The sequence below is a fragment of the Protobothrops mucrosquamatus genome, unplaced genomic scaffold (assembly GCF_001527695.2).
Source record: "Protobothrops mucrosquamatus isolate PMUCROS unplaced genomic scaffold, P.Mucros_1.0 scaffold1045, whole genome shotgun sequence".
In the NCBI taxonomy this organism is placed as follows: Eukaryota; Metazoa; Chordata; class Lepidosauria; order Squamata; family Viperidae; genus Protobothrops; species Protobothrops mucrosquamatus.
In genome coordinates this window covers 301,158-322,520 of record NW_015387277.1, presented here as the reverse complement: position 1 = coordinate 322,520, position 21,363 = coordinate 301,158, and the positions used below count along the sequence as shown (strand labels likewise).

The window sequence follows — 21,363 nt, the reverse complement described above, 5'->3', positions numbered from 1 at the left end:
TGTATTCAGCGCTCCTGCCTTTCACCTTTTTTCCTTAATAATGCTGAAAAATACATTGGGCTGAGGTGTACAATCCAAGACCTTAAACTCAGCACAGTTCACATTAGAACAACTCACCTCAGTCACCAGTCTTACTCTCCAAAATTTAAATTTGTCATTAATTTGTTTTACAAGTTAAGCTTTGCATCTTAACTTCTTTCATCTCCTCTTTCATCTTTACAAGTCTTCCATTCTTCCCCCCCCCCAAAAAAACAGCTCTCATTTTAACATCTAATGATTCAGCTAACCTACTGCCTCGTTGCTCAAACATATACTTTGCAGGTTGCTCTAGAGCAGTGTTTCTCAACCTTGACAATTTTAAGGCATGTGGACTTCAACTCCCAGAATTCCACAGCCAGCATTGCTGGCTGTGGAATTCTGGGAGTTGAAGTCCACATGCCTTAAAATTGTCAAGGTTGAGAAACACTGCTCTAGAGATCACCTCCTCCCCTCCATTCTTCGTGCTTTTCTGGCGGCTGCCATTATGATATTATAATCCAAAAAAAAAAAACCTGTCTCAAACTAGGAAAAAAGAAAAGGCAAGCCACTCTTTTGTCTTTGTATGCCCTTAATACTTTTGTCTCAACTGGCATTCCATAGTTAGTCAGCATCACAGTCTGGCTAATGTTACTTTTATCTTTTGCTTTGCAAAATCCACCATTGTTTGTACTCTTTAGTAGTAAACAAAAAAACATTCCCACAAAGGTCTGGTTCTTTTATAATAATAATAATAATGATAAAGTTGGAAGGGACCTTGGAGGTCATCTAGTCCAACCTCCTGCTCAGGCAGGAAACCCTATACCATTTCAGACAAATGGCCATCCAGTCTCTTAAAAACTTCCAGTGTTGGAGCATTCACCGCTTTTGGAGGCAGGTTGTTCCACTGGTTAATTGTTCTGACTGTCAGGAAGTTTCTCCTTAGTTCTAGGTTGCTTCTCTCTTTGATTAGTTTCCACCCGTTGCTTCTTGTCCTGCCTTCAGGCGCTTTGGAGAATAGCTTGACTCCCTCTTCTTTGTGGCAGCCCCTGAGATATTGGAACACTGCTATCATGTCCCCCCTCGTCCTTCTCTTCATTAAACTAGACATACCCAGTTCCAGCAACCGTTCCTTATATGTTTAGGGTTTAATTTCATGCTTTCGTGGAAAAAAAAATCTTTCAAAATAATTATCTCCTATCTTTTAAACTTTCTAATATCTTCTCTTCAATAAGCTTTTTGCCAAAAGATTTTAAGTCTTTCAACCTTTTCTTCCCTTCATTCTTTTATAATCCAGAAATGTAAAAACTGACCAAGAGGAATTTTCTTGTCCTGCTGCTCCGAAAATCTCTATTTAGCTGTAAATTAGATACATCCAAAAGTGGTTAAGAAATGAGGCTCGTGGGAAACTTACATCCACATAGGTTGCATTATGGCTGTGAGTTTGATTTAAACCTCTGAACTTCTAACTGCTCAGCTGCAGTCTCCTCATGAGGAACAGCTGCTCAGAGTGCAAGTGGGAGATATCCTGATCTCTTCCTTTTCCAGAGAGACTTCACCGGCAAAAAGTTGCTGTCTGGCTGCTGATCTCCATTGCAATGCTTCCCCCCACTCTTTCAAAACCATCTAGTTTGTCATAAATCCTCACTAGAAGCTAAGATCCAAACAATATGTCTGTCTGTTTGTCTGTCTGTCTGTCTTTCACTGAACTTTATTCAAAGTACTCTCTACCAAAGATCAACTCCCTTGATACATACTGATAGCAGCAAGAAAACCCAAATCAAAGGAGTAACTCATAGAAGTTACAATAAATATGTGCACTCAGCAAGATAACTAAAGCACATTTTAAAAACTTAAAGGGTTGGATTTAATTCAATGGAAATAAATTAAGATCCTAATCCTGATCCTAAACTGTATACCTATATTGCCTGTTATTTCCCCTGGTTCACATTTATGGCAGCACCCTAACTTGCCTCCTGCTATTAAATAGTGGTTTTGCATTTACTGCATTTGCACAAGATGGTAAGCTATTAAAAAGTAAGCAGTGTGCTGAACACTATCCTGGCTCCTCCTCTCTAAACTTGGAAGAAGCAGAATACTTTAGTATTGATGCTTTTGAATTTTGGGGCTTGGAGAAGATTCCTGACAGCCAAGAAAACAAATGAGCAAATCAATCCAGACTTCTCACTGGAGGCACAAATAAGCAGGCTCAAATTATCCTACTTTGGACACGTTATGCAAAGGCCCATTTCTCTGGAGAAGCTTCTAAAACTGGTAAAGATAAGAAGAAGAGAATGACCAGCAGCAGGGTCTATGGACTCAGTTATAGTGGCAATGAGTGCACCATTGGAAGATCTGAAAGACCAGGATGGGAACAGATCACGGTAGAGAAAATCTATCTATATGGTCACTAAAACTTGGCAACGATTTGATGGCACATCAACCAATCCTCGTTTTAGTGGACATAATTGATAAAGCCAGAAAGCCTCAGTCAAAAACTCTGTTTTGTTATTCTTAGCAAAACCCAGCATCAGTAATTACAAGTATGCCAAAAGTGTCCGCGTGGTCTGCCCATGCATGATTATGCCTTAAGCTATGATTAATTAAATGAAACCATGTCATTTAAATATGTGGACCCCACAGGAGACAACAAAGCAAAATCCTGAAACCATAAACTGAGGATGGCTTGTATACTTCACTCTGTCTACCTTCAGGCCACTGGCAGTTAGGATCATTGTTCTACCTCAAAAGGATGTTGCATCCTGGAGAGCAACATAAAATTATGAAGCCATGATTCCAAGATTTAAACAGAGGGGAAACACACAGATAATGACTCCTGCATCAAGACTCACCTGTTTTACATGTGGAAGGTCAAATTACGATGTACAGTAGGATCTCAATTTTGACTAGAAAAGATAGAAAAAATAAAAATGTTCCATGTTAGGCTTGAAAACAGAGGAGGCTATGGTAGGAAGGACAGTGCCATCAACGCTGCTCTGCTCAGAGACTAGTACTCTGGACCTCTCTTAAGCAAAGCCTTAACTTTTCCTCCTGGTAGTTTTAGGCCTTTGCATCTGTTGCAAGCCAAGGAGCCATTTAAAGGACAGAAGCAAATCAAGTCACACAGCGATGAAGAAAACAAGCCTGGATCTTGTGGCATGCAATAGTCTCAGACATAAGGAAGTGAAAAAAAAATAGGCGTACTGAATATTCTTTACATGCACCTCATTCACTCTTCTTCTAGCTGCTTCTACTTTTAAATATACTTTTATGATGGTTCCTTCATTCTTGAGCTACACATAAATATCTGCTTAGGGATGCATGAGCCTGTACACCAACCCAACTAAAACAAAAAATAAACTCCAGTCTGAATATAGGTAAATCCTCCAGTTTTGGAGTTAGCAGCTTGAGGATTGAAAACAGTGGAGGACACAGAATGACAGTTCTCTCCGTTGAGGCAATAAAAATACATTAGTGTAATCTGGAAGAGAAGAACGTTCAAGGTGATTGTTCCCAAGATGTGAAAAGAACTTGTTCATCCAGGAAGTTCTGACTTTGCTCGATGGTTGCTGAAAAGAGGAATAGGCTCAGTCTTGCTTTTTGTTCCTCAAGAAAATGATGCCTCACAAGATAATATAAGCTTGCAGCTTTCCTCTTAAAGCATTCTAATTCCTATGGTTTCTTCTCCCATTGAAATTAAAAGTGATCACATGGTTGGTTCAACTTTCTGTCCCTCAACTGGAGAAGCTAAGTGACAAGACAAAAGAGCACGGAACAAGCTTACTGACAGATGGGCTCACACGTTATTAAAGCAGCTGAAAAGCAGATATAGAAGGAATGGACACAAAGCAATAAGCTTATGCAGATGTAAGTCCAACAGTGACTTGTTCCCAGAAAAATGAATATAAGCATAGCATTGGAGTGTTGGAATGGAAAGATGCAAATGGTGTGTAGTGAATTGGCACAGTTTAACTTGATGAGATTGATTAGTCACAATTACTGAATTTATGACCATCCATGCTCCTAAGATGTCACTATGAGAACTTTTAAAAACTTTTGCTTTCATTTGTGGGTTAACCCCAACTTGCCACGGCATAACAGCTTAGAAAAGCAATTTTAATTAAAATGCATTGGACTATGTCAACATCACATAATAGTTTACAAAGTTATGATTCTGTAGTCAGAGTCAGACGTTTTAAGCTGGCAACGTAGCTAACATTCTTGCAATAGAAATTAAGGCATCTGAAGTTACATGTAGAGCTAGCAGCTTGAAGATCCTAGTTCAGCTTAGCTGGTTATGGGTTGATTTTTTATTTCTAAATCAAGCAGGGATGGGTCACAGTATTTTTCAGAGTCAAATATCTTCATTCGACAATTACAACTATTGGAAAATATACTTTAAAATATTCCATTAGTCTAACATCCTTAGAAAGCTATCAAAAGTTAATCACTTCAAACACCAACATAAAAAAAACCCAGAACCAAACTATTCACTTTCTCTTCATTCTCCTGATTGTCAAGGTGAGAAAATGAAGAAAAGAGAAACAAATAGGAAATATATACTGTACGTGGGTAAAAATCACGAGGTCTGGGGAGACAAGTCAAGGTATTAGCCCAACAAGTAGACCAGATTAAGAAACCAATGTCATGTAGGAGAGGATTATTTTTATTGCAACAACTATAATATGAGAATCTTGCAAGTCTCAATGTGCTTCTCCCTCCCCCCTCCCCCCATTTATCTCCATGTGAAACTAGGAAGAGTTTGTCCAAGGCGATTTTTCAAGTTATTTTCTTGTCTTGTACTGAAGCCCCTCTTATTTGATTGCTGCCTTGGTAGCAATTCTTCCTCCTGTTCTTCAATGCCATTCCCTATGCCCTTTACACAAGACTTAACTTAATTTTCTTCATTAAGACTTTATTACTGCATTTACTTTTTTTCAAAGAATGATCAGATGATTATTCAGTGTTGACCAATAGGTAATTCTTTCAAAAAGTATGAGAAGGTAAAGTTCCCATGTTGGATTTGTCCAAGTGAGCAAATACATACAAGGACGTTTAAAAGGAAATAAATACATGTAAAAGGAACTTCCATCATTTCTCTCTATAATGTATGTCAGAGGTTCCCAACCTTTTGGGCACCAGGAACTGGTGCCATGGAGAAAGGTATTCCATGGACCAGAAGGGGTGTGGTTTTGAATACTGCCTGCATCCTGAGGATGGAGCTTTGCTTGTTTGTGCGGCCCGCTTGCTGGCATGCTGCGGACCGGTGCCAGTCCACGGACCAGGGGTTGGGAATCCCTGATGTATGTGACCTTCTCTTCTCATCTGCTACCATGTGACATGTTTTTCAAGATACTGATACCCCAGAGAAAGAATAAGATGAGAAAAAAACATGATTTATTTTCCCTCATGGAGTAAAAAATTCTAAGCAAGTTCTTAAAAGCAGGAGTCATCCACCTTTAGATATAACACAGTAGTTAAACACACACACACACACAACTTTAAAAAGATTTAGCTTAATAGTTACAGGTGTAGGAGATGACCAGGCTGAGCCCGAGGAAGGGATCAAGTATGTTATCAGTCTAAGAGATCTAATTCTTATCTATCACCAATTTGCTTTGACTATTAGTACTTCAGATTCTTATAGAGAGGATGCAGTAAACCTGTATTCATCTGAACCACCTTGATTCCTGATTTCCTGCGTTTGACAGCAGGGTTGTTAACATATAAGAGTTGAAGATGAATGTGTTGTTAAATTATATACCATCAATTTGGAATCCATTAAAGTGAAGAACTTTAGATTTCTCATGTTGCAAAAAAAAAAAAATGTTTTACTTCAGTAGAAAAAGCCCACTGTGCCTGATGTAAAACCCTGGACTGAAGTTATGTGTTCACTTATTATCTATATGAAAATGCTGTGACATCACAACACACATTTTGTCACTTTGACAAAATGTTAGCTTGCTGAAGATAACCCTGTATATGAACTGGTTCTTGATCATGGTTGTTTGATTTGATCAAGGATTAATTTGCTGTTTGGGATCTGAGATTTTTGTTTCATATACATCTATTTGAAAATGTATTACTTTGGATGGTCTATTTTTTCTGGACATTAAAAAAAATCTTGTATTGCTTAATAGAATATTTTTCTTCATTTTGGTCATATATTAGACACAGAGAAAAGAAATGTGTGTTAAACTTACCACCTTAATATTGATTCTCCTTGAGATTCTTGAAAAGTAATTTCTTAGGCTTGTATGAGGCCAAATTTTCTAATGAGCAGTGCTGTGCACACATGAAATTATTTTTAAACTGGATGTATTCTTATAGTGCAGGGCAGAAAATACGCCAAATTAATCATGTGCTTTTTAATCAGAAAATATGTTGTGACCCAATAACAAACCTTTTTTCTGACCCAGTTATGTAAGCAAATGGAGGCTTCCAGAAAATAATGTGTCAACATTATTACATTATAAAAAAAGGGAAATCAGACACTTACTGAGTGTAAGCTTTCATTTTCACGAAGACAAGCAGTTTGAAGTTCTGATTTCAGAGTTGCAATGTGATGTCGATGGGATGTTATTTCTCGTTCTAATGCAGAGACTCTGGAGCATGCAAACTGATAGACATCTATGAAACCTATAATCATTGCCTTAAAGGAAAAGGAAAAGGAATGATTATACTTCTGTATAAAAGATGTGCCATCTTTGCTGAGTTATGTTTCTGAAAATGAACTCTGTGTGTGTGTATAAACATATGTACATGCACAAAACCTTAAATGCTGTCCCAAAGAGAAAATCGTTATTTTAAAATAGACCATACTGTATGCCTTTTTTGTATGCCAAAATTACAAAGGGTATTCTGTCATTCTGTTGTTTAAATAAACACCGCGTTTTGATTTGTACATAAAGCTTTATTGGCTCTATTTAAACTCATCCCTCAGTTAATTTTATTCAGCCAAGCTGAGAATACCATCGGAGGTTAAGTATGAACATTCTGAAAATGAATGGAGTTGCTAATTCTCCCACCTCACATTTAAAAGGAATTGGATTTAATTTGGCATGGAACCTAAAGAAAGTAGCAGACCTTTGAAAATAAATAATCTGATTACAATATAGCTGGGAAAATAATTCTCTTCAGATATACAGAAGAAGAATGTCTCAGCAGTGTAATATTGATCCGACTGATAATAAAGTTAACAGCACAATTGAGTATAAATGATCTGGCAGTGTTGGTAACTTGATATCTGACCCAAATAGTATAACAGTGCTGGGATTACTGGAGTTCTTTACAACTGGTTAATCATTTTTTTTTTAGGTTATATCTTCCTTCCAAAGTGATCTGCACTGATTTCTCAAATGTAAGAACAGCATTAAGGCTGATAAAAAATAAAAACCCTCTTCACTGAATAAGTGAAGATTGTTAGCTGTATTTTCTCAAATAAAGAAACTCAGGGTTTGAGAATGATCGGGCTGGAAAACATAAATATTCCTGTTTAAGATACCAAGTTCATCCATAGGTATTGAAACAGTTTTAACACCCAAAAATTAACTCGTGTGTGGACATTTTTCTTTAAAAAAAAAAAAGAATATTTCTGTAGAAGTGCATCAGCAGATTGCACTGTTTATGTATTTCTGCCACTATTCGCTTCTCCAAGTTCTTTTGTGCCCAATTACAGGTAGTCTTCGACTTACGAGTACAATTGAGCCCAACATTTCTGTTGCTAAGCAAAACATTTGTTAAGTGAATTTTGCCCAATTTTATGACCTTTCTTACCACGGTTGTTAAGTGAATCATTACAATTGTTAAGTTAGTAACACGGTTGTTAAGTGAATCTGGACTCCTCACAGACTTTGCTTGTCAAAAGGTTGCAAAAGGGGATCACATGACCCTGGGACACTGCAACCGTCATAAATATGAACCAGTTGTCAAACATCCAAATTTTGATCACGTGACCATGGGGATGCTGCAATGGTTGTAAGTGTGAAATATTATCATAGGTCACTAAACAAAGGGTCACTAAAAGAACTGTTGTTACGTTGAGGACTACCTGTATAATTTAAATACCAAATGTGTTATTCTTGCTAAAGATGAAATGAAAGCATCTTGCACAGACATCATGTTTAATAGATTCTGCCATTGCTACTAAAAGTAAATAGAACTAACAGTTTTCACACATGATATCAATTAGTGTGCACGTCAAATGCATCATTTGTGCATGATGTCAATGCATGAGCATTGTGGCAATGTGGCAATGCATGAGCATTTCGGTAAATCGGTGAAAAAAAACTTGCTATATTGTTGACTATACAGTAGTTGACTACTGCAGGGGTCCCAAACCTGTGGGCCATGGCCCACTACTGGTCCGTGGCCTATTCGCAACTGGGCCACATGAGTGGCTGGCTGGTGGGCGCTCACAATCGCACTCATGTGATGTCTTGGGCACTCACAGCCTCACTCGAATGAGTGCTCGGAGCCTCATTTCCGTGAGCACTTGGGGCCTCACTCGCACAAGCGCTTGGGGTCTCACTCGCATGAGCATCGCAGGTGCTCATGGCGCCACTCGCACAAGTGTCGTGAGCACTCCCGGCCCTACTCGGCAAGTGTCGCGGGTGCTCACATCCCCACTTGTGCAACAAGCGTTCATGCAGGCGCACACATGCCTGCCCCACCCACAAAACCATCCCCTCTTTCCCCCCTCCCCTCCCTCCAGGCCGCCAACCTGGAAAAATTGGGGAATTCTGGACTACTATATAGTCAACAATATAGCAATTTTTTTTCCACCAATTTATCAAAATGTTCGTGGAAAGCATCTACCAAAAGAACAAGAAATAATTTAAAATACTTTATCTCAAGGTTTAAGTATATTCATGTATCATGGAAAAGTAAATAAACATTTGCTATGTTTCTTTTTTTCTTTCTCTAAGAGGTGAATCTTTCTTTTTTACACATACAAGGTTAAAATTGGTGTTTTACACTGCAAACAACAAAAAGTTATACAAAAGCATAAAGCACTAAGCGTAACACCTTACTGCAATAATAATAAAAACCCTATAGCTATTATGAATCTTGTAATAATCCAGTTTAACCTCCCAAGTGAAATTTCAACAGGGCTATATACATTTTAATTTGGACAAGTTCTTTGAGGTAACATTTCCTAGTTTCCCAAAAGGAACCATGGAATTTTCAGTATCAAGTGCTCAGCGCTTCATATTTAAATCTCAGTGGAAAGATGGTATTTCCAGTAGTCCACTGTATTTATTAGTGTGCTGCCAAGAACTGATTTATTGCTGACTCAGCATAAAATATCCTGTGGGATAATTAAGAAAAATCAAGATTTCTGTTTAGCAGAAAGAGAAAAGTACTTTACTACAGACTACGGGCCAAAGGGTGTATAGAACCTGTAATACAAAGCTCTACTTTAGTTCTGTCAATACCATACAACAAACTTGTGAAAATTAATTTTAGTTGGTTCATTAATTGCACAATGAAGATGATATATGTGCATAAAGCTCCTTACGATGATGAAAAAACAATCTAGAGTTTCTGTGTTATAAGCTTCACTGGACCATTGTCTAGAAACTACAGAGATTAATATTTTTACCACATTATTTATAACTAGCATTATATGAAATTAAATGGTGGACCGTAATTCTGATGTGGAATTCAGTGGCAAGAATAATTCTATGTGCAGATTGTTCTATATATAATGCCAAAAAAAAGTTTTCGTAGGAGTCATACAAGCATTCTATCTAAAAAGTATTAAACTTTTGTAATGAGGAAAAAAAATGAATCCCAAACAATTTCCAGCTAATTTCTGTTCTAAAGTCATCTACACAAAAGAAAAATAAAATTACTGTTTTGACCTTCCATGTTTGCATGTGGAAAACCATCAAAATTAATATAGAGAAGGGTCATGGCTATTAATGTTCAAATACAGCTTATATTTTACCTTAAATAAATACTAAACAAATTCCTCATTCTGCTGAACAATGGAGAGGAGAGAGGAATGGCTCACAAATTGTTCAACACTGCAAATAATTCTTTTCGCTGCCTACAGATATATTTAGATACTTCTGCAGCAAACTTATTTATGTACGGATCTTGGTTTAAGGGCATTATTTTAGATTTCAAAAAGACCCACAGCCAAAACAGCGCCAATTCACATATAAGTATCACCTATTCAAAAACCTTCTTCTGGAACGGCCATTTCCATAGACTTCCAGGTCTATGGAAGAGAATGATGTTGATGAGGAGGATGGTATCTGCCTGACTCTACTGATTTTTAATGATTTTTTCCTCCATGTGTTTTGACATTCTGAATATAGTAATCTTTAGAAACAACATTTTTAGGAACCCCAAAGGCGCACACCAAGAAGGGTGAGGTGGGAAATCCTCCTTAGAACATACAACCATGAACCTAAATACTGATTTCACAATTTAACTGAAACAGATGTCTAAAAAAGGAATGTAATGTCGTAAGTGTGCAATTCCTTGATTTATTTATTTTTTTTCTGAACAAGCAATATGGTTACAGGAAAACTAACAAAAGGACATGTGATACTACCCTACCTCGTTATGAATAACAGGGAAAGTACAGTTGTACCAGTTATAGTGTTCTTTATTAAAAAGTTGAGTATTACCAGCTATTTACATGGCGAGCAGGTTTTACAACCCACAAACATTCATATGGCACATTCATTTTAAAATCAAGAAGATCCTTTCCAGACTAAAGACTGTTCTAAGAATGTCAGTGGAGCGAGAAATACAGCCAAGCCATGTTGAAGGCTAAAGAATTTTAATTTTGAGCATTAACAAGCCACTTTAAATTGAAATGCAGGATGTAGGTTAATAACATCAAAAGCATATATATTGTACAGCTGCCAATTTTACAGTAGAAACATAACAAACTATTCAGGAGAAACCAAAGGAATAAGACGGGGGAAATATCTATTTCCAGAGTGACTTTCTTCCGGTCTTTTTGCCTTCTTACCTTCTAATTATACATTGGTTAAGAATATATAAACATCTTGTGGCCATAGTAAGTGTGGTCATAACACAAGTGATTCCTAGAGAATTTGCCAAATGCCCATTTGGCAAAACCAACTTCCAAATATAATCACTTGCCAAATATATACAATAATCTAGTAGTTTTACGTTGCAACCCCCCCCCCAAAAAAACCCAAAGGAATTCCTGTAAGCATGGGAACTTGTAATAGAAGGAAATATTTAAGTAGAGAAAAAGGAATCATGATTTCCAAATGTTTCCAGAGCAAACATTTGCTTATATATAATCATGAAAATATATACGTCGAAATGAAGAAAAAAAAAGAAAAAGTGCAAAAAACCAATATAGATGGAAAAACGAAAAATACTTCCAATCTTCTTTGTAATAGTTACAAGCAAATGTATTACCTCACCTCCATATTTAATATTATATTACACGGTTCTCTTCTTCCCATATTCAACCCTTTTTAATGAGAAAAATTATAAATCACCAATTCATTTTTTTTTTCATTTTCAGCCCAAAAAATTCCCAAGAGGGTCCGGTCTTTTATAAGTCTACTCTACAAATATTTGTGTAATGTGTATATTAGTGTGTGCACCTACTTGTTTAGATGAGAGGAAAAGAACAAATCTTTAATATAAAGGTGTCATGTTAAGAGTTGATTCTGTTATAGCTGAGGTTAACAAAGTTGAAGATTAGATATATATATATAGACAAACAGATTTTGTATCCATGTAAGGAAGCAAAAAATAAAAACAAAATCTCCAAATTAGCTAGTTCATGTAAAATTATATCATAAAGGAGAAAATAAGAAGGTAATGCAGAAATTAAAAATGATACACAGATTAAAATATATTTCATTAAAATATTTTGTATTCTTGTAAAGAAAAAAATAATATTTGTCTGTTGGGCTTTCAGCCTTCAGGAAATTTCTGACTATTAGTAGGAAATAAATTAACCTAAGAGTTAATATGTATATGAAGAATATACATTATTAAATTAAATATTAAATAAGATCCAACCATGTGCAGCAAAAAAACCAATGCAATCCTAGGCTGCATTAATTGAGAGAGAGAATCAGGATCATATAAAGTATTAGTACAACTACACTTAGAATACTGCATCCAGTCTTGGACATCAAAATATAAAAAGATGTTGAGACTCTGGAAAGAGTGCAGAGAAAAGCAACAAAGATGATTAAGGGTCTGAAGATTAGAACATATGAAGAACGGTTGCAGCAATTGGGTATGTCTAGTCTAGTGAAAAGAAGGATTAGAGGAGATATGATAGCAATGTTCCGGTATTTGAGGGGCTGCCACAAAGATAAGAATCAATGGATGGAAATTAATCAAGGAGAGAAGTAACCTAGAACTAAGGAGACATTTTCTAATGGTGAGGACAATCAACCAATGGAACAGCTTGCTTTCAGAAGTTGTGGGTGCCCCATCACTGAAGGCTTTCAAGAGGAGACTGGACAGCCATTTGTCTGAAATGCTATAGACTCTCTTGCTCGAGCAGGGAGTTAGACTAGATGACCTCAGGGTTCCCTTGCAACTCTGTTATTCTATCTTCTATGAAAAACAATGAGAGACAATAATAAATGGGTTTCAAAAGTATGTGGAAGTCCAGGGAAATACTGGACTTTGGATGACAATCTGAAGAGTCTAGTAAAATCAGTATGAAAGTGATCCAAAAGGTGAAACAGGCAAAGAATGTTTAATGTAAATATATTTAGAATAGCATCCCCACTTAAATAAATAAATTGAGTATTTGGAGAAAATTATCTATTCCATCAACAGGGCACCGTAAAGAACTTTCTTTGCGATGTGGGTCTTTTATTTTATTTGCTATGCTCGAAGTGCAGTTAGTGGTGCTTAATATAACAGGCTGACTTGGTCGCTCAACAGTGAGAAACTGGTGAAGTGGGCACAGCAGCGCCTGCATTTTGTGCGCCGCATGAGAAAAGCACATCTTCCTTCCCCTGTCCTGACCACTTTCTACAGGGGGACAATCGAGAGCATCCTGTCATACAGCATCACAGTCTAGTTTGGAGGCATCACTGCTTCAGACAGGAAGGCGGTGCAGAGAGTGGTAAGAATGGCCGAAAAGATCATTGGCAGTTCCCTCCCTCCCATCCAGGACATAGCACAGAAGCGCTGCTTGAGCAGGGTCCGTAAGATTATCTGGGACGCTACACATCCTCTTCACAACCTGTTTTCCTTGGTACCTTCTGGGAGAAAGCTTCGTGGTATCCAAAGCAGAACATCCAGATTCAGCCAGAGTTTCATTCCACACAGCATTAACCTTGCGAACTCTCAAGCTTCCTCCTTCCATTATATATTCAAGATGGACAATATTTAATATTTATTGCTATGTATATGTAGGGATGTGGGTCTACTCTATACATATGTTGTTCATAGTATGTTTAGGTGTGTGTCATGTATGTGTTTCACTTTGAGAGCGGGCAACTAAATTTCATTTTTGATGTGTGCCATTGTGCCCACAGTATAAAAATGACAATAAAGGTTATCTTATCTTAAGAGAAGGCATCTGGCTTTCATTGCTATTTTCAATGGAAGCTTTGCTTAGCCCCCTTTTTTTCCCCCAAGGTCACTTGTCTCTCCTTTTGTGCAGTTGTCTTACGTAGTATGCAAAGTTATGTGAAACTTTCCCCACAGCCAGCAGATGAAGCTAACAAAGGACATGAAGGTTCCATGCACCATTTTATTGTTAAGGTATGAGAGAAAAAGGTTGTGGTAGGTGAGCTACAGAATTTCCCCAAAATGTACTTGTAAACATCCTTTCGGGTTTCAGTCGTGTAGTGGCTACAGAACAAGCTGCAATCTTGTGGGTGTTTTCGTGCAAAAAAAAAAAACCCCACTTGGGGTTCTCAAGAGAAATATCATTTGAGAAAACTGTTCTTTGCCATGTTCTTTGGTATTCTCTACTTGATAATTTTTTTTCGGACCCCAACTCTTGTTCTAGGCTACATTTAAATATGCAAAATGAGATCTGAAGACATCAAGACCGAGAACAACGTGGCTGTAGATTAGTGTCCTATTCTCAACTGTGTGAGCACAAGGCTCAACCAGCTATTTTATTTTCAGTATCAGTTCTGTCTCTCTCCCCCCAATCCTCCCAGAATAAGAAGTTGGTAGACACCCCAAAAAGACCAAGCTCTCAATAACAACAGGATTTTCAGGGAACCCGAACAGAGCAATAATTGGAAATTGATAGATGGGACGGGAAGTGTTTCTACTGGAAACCACAATAGAATGGCATATAAAAACCATCAGGGCATTTATTGCCAAGCACAGATGTCCTAATACTGTATTCTAAAATTAAACTTGCAATGCACCTGACGGGAATGCTTTAAACTGAATTCCTGCTTTGAGCAGGCGGCTGGATTCAGCCGCTTGACACTGTCCCCTTCCAATTCTAAATATACTCATCAGGGAATGCATACATGTACACACATACAAACACAGACACACAAACACACACACAGATACACACACACAAACACACACACAGATACACACACACACACACACAGAGAGAGAGAGAGAGATATATATATTCTGAGTTTCCGAGTTAAAGGGTCTAGCTCATGTTCTGTTATGATTAGACAGTCATCAAAGTGCAGATATTTTCAATAATTAAGTAAAAGTCTTAGCAATCAGTTTTAGAAGGTAGCACTGGAAGAGTCACTCATTGCAATAACAGATTTTTCCCTGGAAAGAGGCATCTGGGTCATTAAGTCCCACTGCCTGCTTGATGTAGAAACTCAAACTACAGCATCTCACCAATGGGCGGGAAACATCCATGGCAGAATTAGCAGATGGAAGGGGACACTACTTTCCTGGGTAGGCCAGCTGAGCTTAACTATTAGTAGGAGGAAAGAATTTAGTTACAATTTGGTCTTCAATATACATTTCATTAAACTTTATATCTCTGAAATGTTTTCTAGCATTAAATTAGAAACTGCCTTTCTGTAATGTAAAGTCGTTCTATTGCACTCCTCCATTCTGGAATAATGGGAAATTTCCTCTAAATGACATCTTTCACTCAAATTTAATTTCTAGTCTTCCATCATCATCTTCATTACTCTTCTTTGAACCTGTTCCAGTTTGCTAAATGCTTCTTAAGGTTTGTTATCCAATTAAACAAGTAATTGATGTGTGTGTGTGTGTGTGTGTGTGTGTGTGTGTGTGTGTGTATTTGAAGATACCACCAGCTATAAGCAGCTTCTTCCTTTTTTGGGTTGCATTGAGATATCTGCTTTGAGGTTTCCATGGATCTCCCTCTTTAATAAGAAAAATATTGCTAGAGTGGGAAAAGAGAATATCATGAAGTAGATAAAAAAGATGTGCGGCTGATAATTCTGCATTTCTTAGCAATGTTTATCTTAGCAAACTATGGTATCTTTCTAAGTTACTTTGCCAGGGCAGGAGCATTTCCTTTTTCTGATAAGTTGGAGGGCTGCATTTGCTATCAGAATATTTCTGAGGTCCAATTCAAGGAGTTGACAATTACTTATAAAGATACAACTCAAATGACGCTATTTGGAGCTTGGAATCATTTTTGGAAATTTTCCTCTCTGTCCTTTACCGATCTGAATTTAGGCTGCTCGTGTTTGGGGGCAAAGGCATAGTCAGTTAAGGTGCCTCATCAAAACAAATAATTCTTTGTACGTGATCTCACATAGTCACAATACTCCCAAATCAACATTTCTTTGACTAATGAAAGCTTGAGAAACACAAAATATACTATCCTTTTTGACACACGTTAGTATTATACTATAATCACATTTTTAATATTTGATCAGTTGATTTTCTATCAGTTACATTTTATCATACCATGCTTTGGAAGGGTGGTGTAGTATTTTATTACTTAGGAATACTGTACTAATTATTACTTATTATTGCTGAATTTTTCATCTAGAGAGAGGTGCCCGTACAAATTTCAGTTTTATACTTAAGTATGACTATTGAAATTGAAATTGCACCAGCATCACTTCTGGCCGTATTGTTCTCTTTGTTGAGTAGGTAATAATAATAATAAAAAGCAAATCTGCTCGAGTCCTATTTCCTCAATTTTCTCCAATGCTCCAACTAGGAAGGGTTGAAATCTGAAATTTAGAGCAACAGTGTTCAGGGGTTACCTATTTATTTTGAAGCTGATTAAATATCAAGGACTGGATGGATTGCACTCTAGGGTTTTGGGGAAATTTGCAAACTTGCTGATGCTGTGATCAAATCTTTAAGGTCTTTCTTTTTTCTTTATAGTTTAGCTAAACTTTAATCTTTGGGAAATATTGGAATATAGGTGAAGTACTAGAAGACGGGAGAAGGGGAAATGTCTTTGTTTTATAAAAGGTAGAAAGGTAATCCAAATTATTAAGTGTGGGTTCAACTATACGATAATTCAATATACAGTTTGTTTGAAAGTAAAACTGAAAAGTGCTCATCAAATTGAAGATGGTTTTTGAGTAGATGTCCAATCTACTTGTATCTTTGGAAGTTCAAATCGTGTTTTGTGCACTAAAATTAGGTTCTGAACATGGGTCACAAATATGTCCCTAAAAAGTATTCTTGTGTTCTTAATTGCTGTTATAACTTATATACAAGTTATAAGCAAATTAATCCAGGCATGCAAGAATCTTGGGAATAGTTCTTTAAACTGTAATACAAGTTAACCTCTCTTCCATTCACTTTGATGAGAAATGATGGCATTAAGAAGATCAGAGCTCTCTATGAAAGTAATTTATGCTATTGGTTAAAAACATGGAATCATTTCAGCTTTGGCAAGATAAGTAATATCCCAGAAAAAGTACAATTATAGTATGATGTCCAACTATGACTGCAAGTTTAATATAAAGGGGAACATATTAAAAATCCCTTTAAAAAAAGGGACAAAAGATTACATCTTCCTAAGGCATTCAGGCATATACCCAGAATGACACTTAAAGCTACCATAGATTTTTTTTAAAAAATCCTTACATACAGGTCATTTTAATGTGCTTAATGTTAATTCCTTTGTGTTATAGTTGTAAACTCAGAGGATTGCAGTCTGAAACAAAAGTAAGATTCTGTTTCTCTTTATGTAAAGTTAACACTTTAAACATTTCTTCTAAACTAACCCTGCTTTCACATATTCCCTCCTTGGGGTGCAGGTCGCATTATCAGAAATCAAAATGGTTGGTTTCTGAAATAGAGTTGAGAAATCTTTGCACATCAGAGTGTGCAAAGATTTTTCAGCTCTATTTCAGAAACCAACCATTTTTTGAACTTGTATCTTTTATCTTCCCAACTATTCCCATTTTTGTGATACAGTATTTCACCAATGATGAGTTAAAGAGGGACTGAAATGAAATCAACCACTCTAGAGTTGGTTATCCAAACTGTGTGGAACAAAGAATGTGACTCTCTTTAACATATGCCTCTACGGAAGCCATTAAAGTAACACAATTTATGCCTCCTGAAGACTGATAACACAAACTACTAATAAACTGTATTAGGGTTCAATTGTTCATCTTATCAACCATTTATTTCCACTAGATCACCAATCCATTCTGCAGACCAAAAACAACACATATAGACAAATAAACAGATAGACAAAAATGTTATACATACAACATGTATACAAACTGACAGAATAAAATGAAAAATAAAAGTCTCAAAGGCTCAGATTTGAAATTAGCATGCTTTTAAAATATAGCCTGCTAAGCCAAGCAAACATTTAGCAGACATCTTGAATACAGGTATTAATTCCCCCTAAACTTTTTTTTTCTCCCTTTAATTTGCTATTTAGGATATGACATGACACGCAACACCCTCTTTCCTCAATGCAGAAGAATTGTGGAATTAATAATCCAGCCAGTTTCTGATGCACAGTTTTATATTCTGAACCATTTTCCTTACATTTCCCTTAATACTATAGTTGCATATTCATTGGTATATTCCCCTTTAACTGCTGTCACTTAAATTGTCATGCAGAACAGGGCAAATCAGGGTCAGTTTATGTAAGCGGTATCTCTCTGAAGAACTTCATCAGTCTTTATTTCAATGCATTATGCAAAAAAACTTGACATTAAGAGAGCCTTAACTGACAGCAAATGAAATCAATCACTAAATCACTAAGCCATAATAAACTCGCTCAAGTTGCAGATCAGCCTTCCTTCTCCAGACCTCCACCTTAGCACCCCATCAAATTATATTCTTCTCCCCCCCCCCAAAAAAAACCCTGACAGTTCCATCGCCTAGTCCAATATTACTACATTATAAAATTTCACATAAATGCTTGACTTTCAAAACTATTTATTAAAGACAAGAAAAGAAACCCAGAATCAATGCAGGCTGCTTGAGACAGGTAGCCTTAAAAAGCGAGGATTGGTACAGGCAGTTAAGAGGCAAACACAACTGGATCTGTCCTTAGTCAAAGGCAAGACTGAAAAAGTTCATTCCTCAACCTTTTCAAGTATGTTAGTCAATATTCTCACATTGATTTTTAAGGCGCTTCAACAGTGACCTTAGTTGCTCATTTCCACATGCAAAACATTCTGTCAAAAATAGACCTCTTTCCCATTTAAGTCTCAAAAGAAAGCTTTTGTAACTAATGTGGCAACTTTCGACTTTTCTCTGCATGGAAGCATTTAATATAACTTGCTGCTTATGTCAAAGTGCAATGTAACTTTCACCTGTATGAACCTGATCACTTCAAAACTCTACTTCTATCACTATCTCTCTTTCTCTAGCACCCTACTTCTCTATTGCTTTCTCTATCTCTATCTAAAACAGCGGTTCTCAACCTATGGGTCGCGACCCCATTTGGGGTCGATTGACCATTTCACAGGGGTCGCCAAGCAAGGCTGTCCGCCATTTTTTTCCCCTTTTCCGGCGGGTGCCTTACCTCCCTTGGGCTGGGCCAGCTGGTGGTCGGCCTGCTCCGTCTCTGCCGCTTGCCAGCTATGCCTCGGCCGGCGCAGGGGGCGGAACCACGCATGCGCGGCGCTCCTGGGCAGGGAAAGTCCTCGACTTACGACCGGTTTAGTCTTCGATGTACAACCGGTTTAGTCCTCGACTTATGACCGGTTTAGTCCTCGACTTACGACCGGTTTAGTCCTCGACTTACGACCGGTTTAGTCCTCAACTTACGACCGGTTGGGGGTCGCGGCATTAAAAAGGTTAAGAACCACTGATCTAAAATACCGAGTTTCCCCGAAAGTAAGTCCTACCCTGAAAATAAGCCCTAATTTGTTTTTGGGGGTGGGCCTAATATAAACCCTACTCCAAAAATAAGCCCTAGTTTGGGGGCGAGGCACACACTTAAAAATCAAGCTAGGGCGGGGTAGGGGTGTGGATCTGCCCCACGCACCCTGCACCCACTTACCTTGCAGCCAGGCCTCTCCTCGCCGGCCCAGTTCTTCTGTGGCGTCTTCTGCAGCCTGGCCTGCATTTCTCAGTCTCAGGCCTTTCCGGAAGGCCAATGCAGTCGAGAACCGAGCTATGGATTGAATCCATAGCTCGATACTCGGCTGCAGAGGCCTTCCAGAAAGGCCTGACTTACAAAATGCAGGCCGGAATGCAGCTGCAGAATGAAGCTGCTCCTTCTGCCCCAGAAGAAGTGGACCTGATGGGCGGGGCTGTCAGTGCTGGAGGCGAATAAGACATCGTCCGAAAATAAGACCTGGTGCCTCTTTTGGAGGCAAAAAAGAAATAAAACCAGGTCTTATTTTTGGGGAAACATGGGTAAATCCTGGAAATGTGTAGTGTCACTGCTACAATGCAGTTGAATATAATCATATATCATATGTATCATATATCAGATCAGTATAGTTGATTCAGTGCATTAACAATAACATGATACTATATATGTTTTATATATTGTTATTTATAATACTATGTACTGTCCCATGCACATTATAGATAGACAAAAATGTTATATATGAACACAGTCACATAGACTGCAAAAAATTTAAATAAGTGATTAAAAAAGGGAGGTAAGTGCCTCCCCTCAACTAGTATCTTCATCCTCAAAGCAGCAAATTATAGTTTATTTTGCAGACAAACCTAGCTAGCTAACAGCAGCTTCTCAATAACTTTGGCTGATCTCAAAAAGCCAAGTAAGGCTAGACTGAAAAGACAAAGGAAAAAGACAATGGGAAACCGTTCCCATTTTATGGTCCAAAAAACAACATGCATATATCCATAAAACCAGCAAGAGTTGAGCTTGGCTCTAGAACAGCGGTTCTCAATCTATGGGTCACGACCCCATTTGGGGTCAATCGACTATTTCACGGGGGTCGCCAAGCAAGGCTGTCCGCCATTTTTTTCCTCTTTTCCGGCGGGTGCCTTACCTCCCTTGGGCTGGGCCAGCTGGTGGTCGGCCTGCTCCGTCTCTGCCGCTTGCCAGCTACGCCTCGGCCGGCGCAGGGGGCGGAACCACGCATGCGTGGCGCTCCCGGGCAGGGAAAGTCCTCGACTTACGACTGGTTGGGTAGTACTCGACTTACAACTGGTTTAGTCCTCGACCTACAACCGTTTTAGTCCTCGACTTACAACCGTTTTAGTCCTCGACTTACGACCAGTTGGGGGTCGCGGCATTAAAAAGGTTGAGAACCACTGCTCTAGAAGACTTTATCTTTTGGGGAGGGACATAAACTAAGTAATAAAAAATGTCCTTGTATCAAATTATACTCTTTGTCCATCACCAAATCATCCTCTTATTTTTAGTCTGATGCCAAGAACTGGACTTGCAAACTGTCTGCACAGGTGTTTCTCAACCTTGGCAATGTAAAGAAGGTGTGGTCCACACATCTTAAAGTTGCTAAGGTTGAGAAGCACTGGTCTACACTTAAAGTACGGTCTTTCCCAGCCCCTCCCCAAACATATATAAAATAAACATTATATCCCTTTCCAAAAGCCCGGCACAATTTAGAAGAAAATCAAACACCCTAGGACACAGTGATCAATCCAGTAACATCTCTTCGAAGAAAAACAACGAAGCTTAGACTAAACCCACTTCCACCCCATTTTTCCCCTAAATTTCCCCGTTTTAAAATGCTCCAAGAATGCCAGAAACCAAACTTTGGCAAGGAAGCAATTTTGTACAGGATAGGTGGTCCCGTCAAATATATTGGTCCTAGGTTATTTAGAGCTTTCTGGGTCAATACCTATAATTGTGCTTGGAAAGAGGGGGAATTCATGCAGATTAATTTGCACAGAATAACGTTCTCTTGGTGCCAGAGACCAGTGAAACAATCTCATTGTAGATCGGTTTAGAAGGCACCGGAGAGAGAGATACAAATCATGAATGCTTTGGGACCGAACAATATTGTA

General features: G+C 38.0%; 1 protein-coding gene across 1 annotated transcript in view; it reads right to left on the bottom strand.

Moving 5' to 3' along the window:
- Positions 1–21,363, bottom strand: part of CCDC171 (coiled-coil domain containing 171) — a 183,881-nt gene that overhangs the window by 20,418 nt on the left and 142,100 nt on the right. Inside the window, exon 25 of the mRNA XM_029284871.1 lies at positions 6,515–6,667. Coding sequence (XP_029140704.1) covers positions 6,515–6,667 — 153 coding nt within the window. The remainder of the gene's footprint in view (positions 1–6,514; positions 6,668–21,363) is intronic.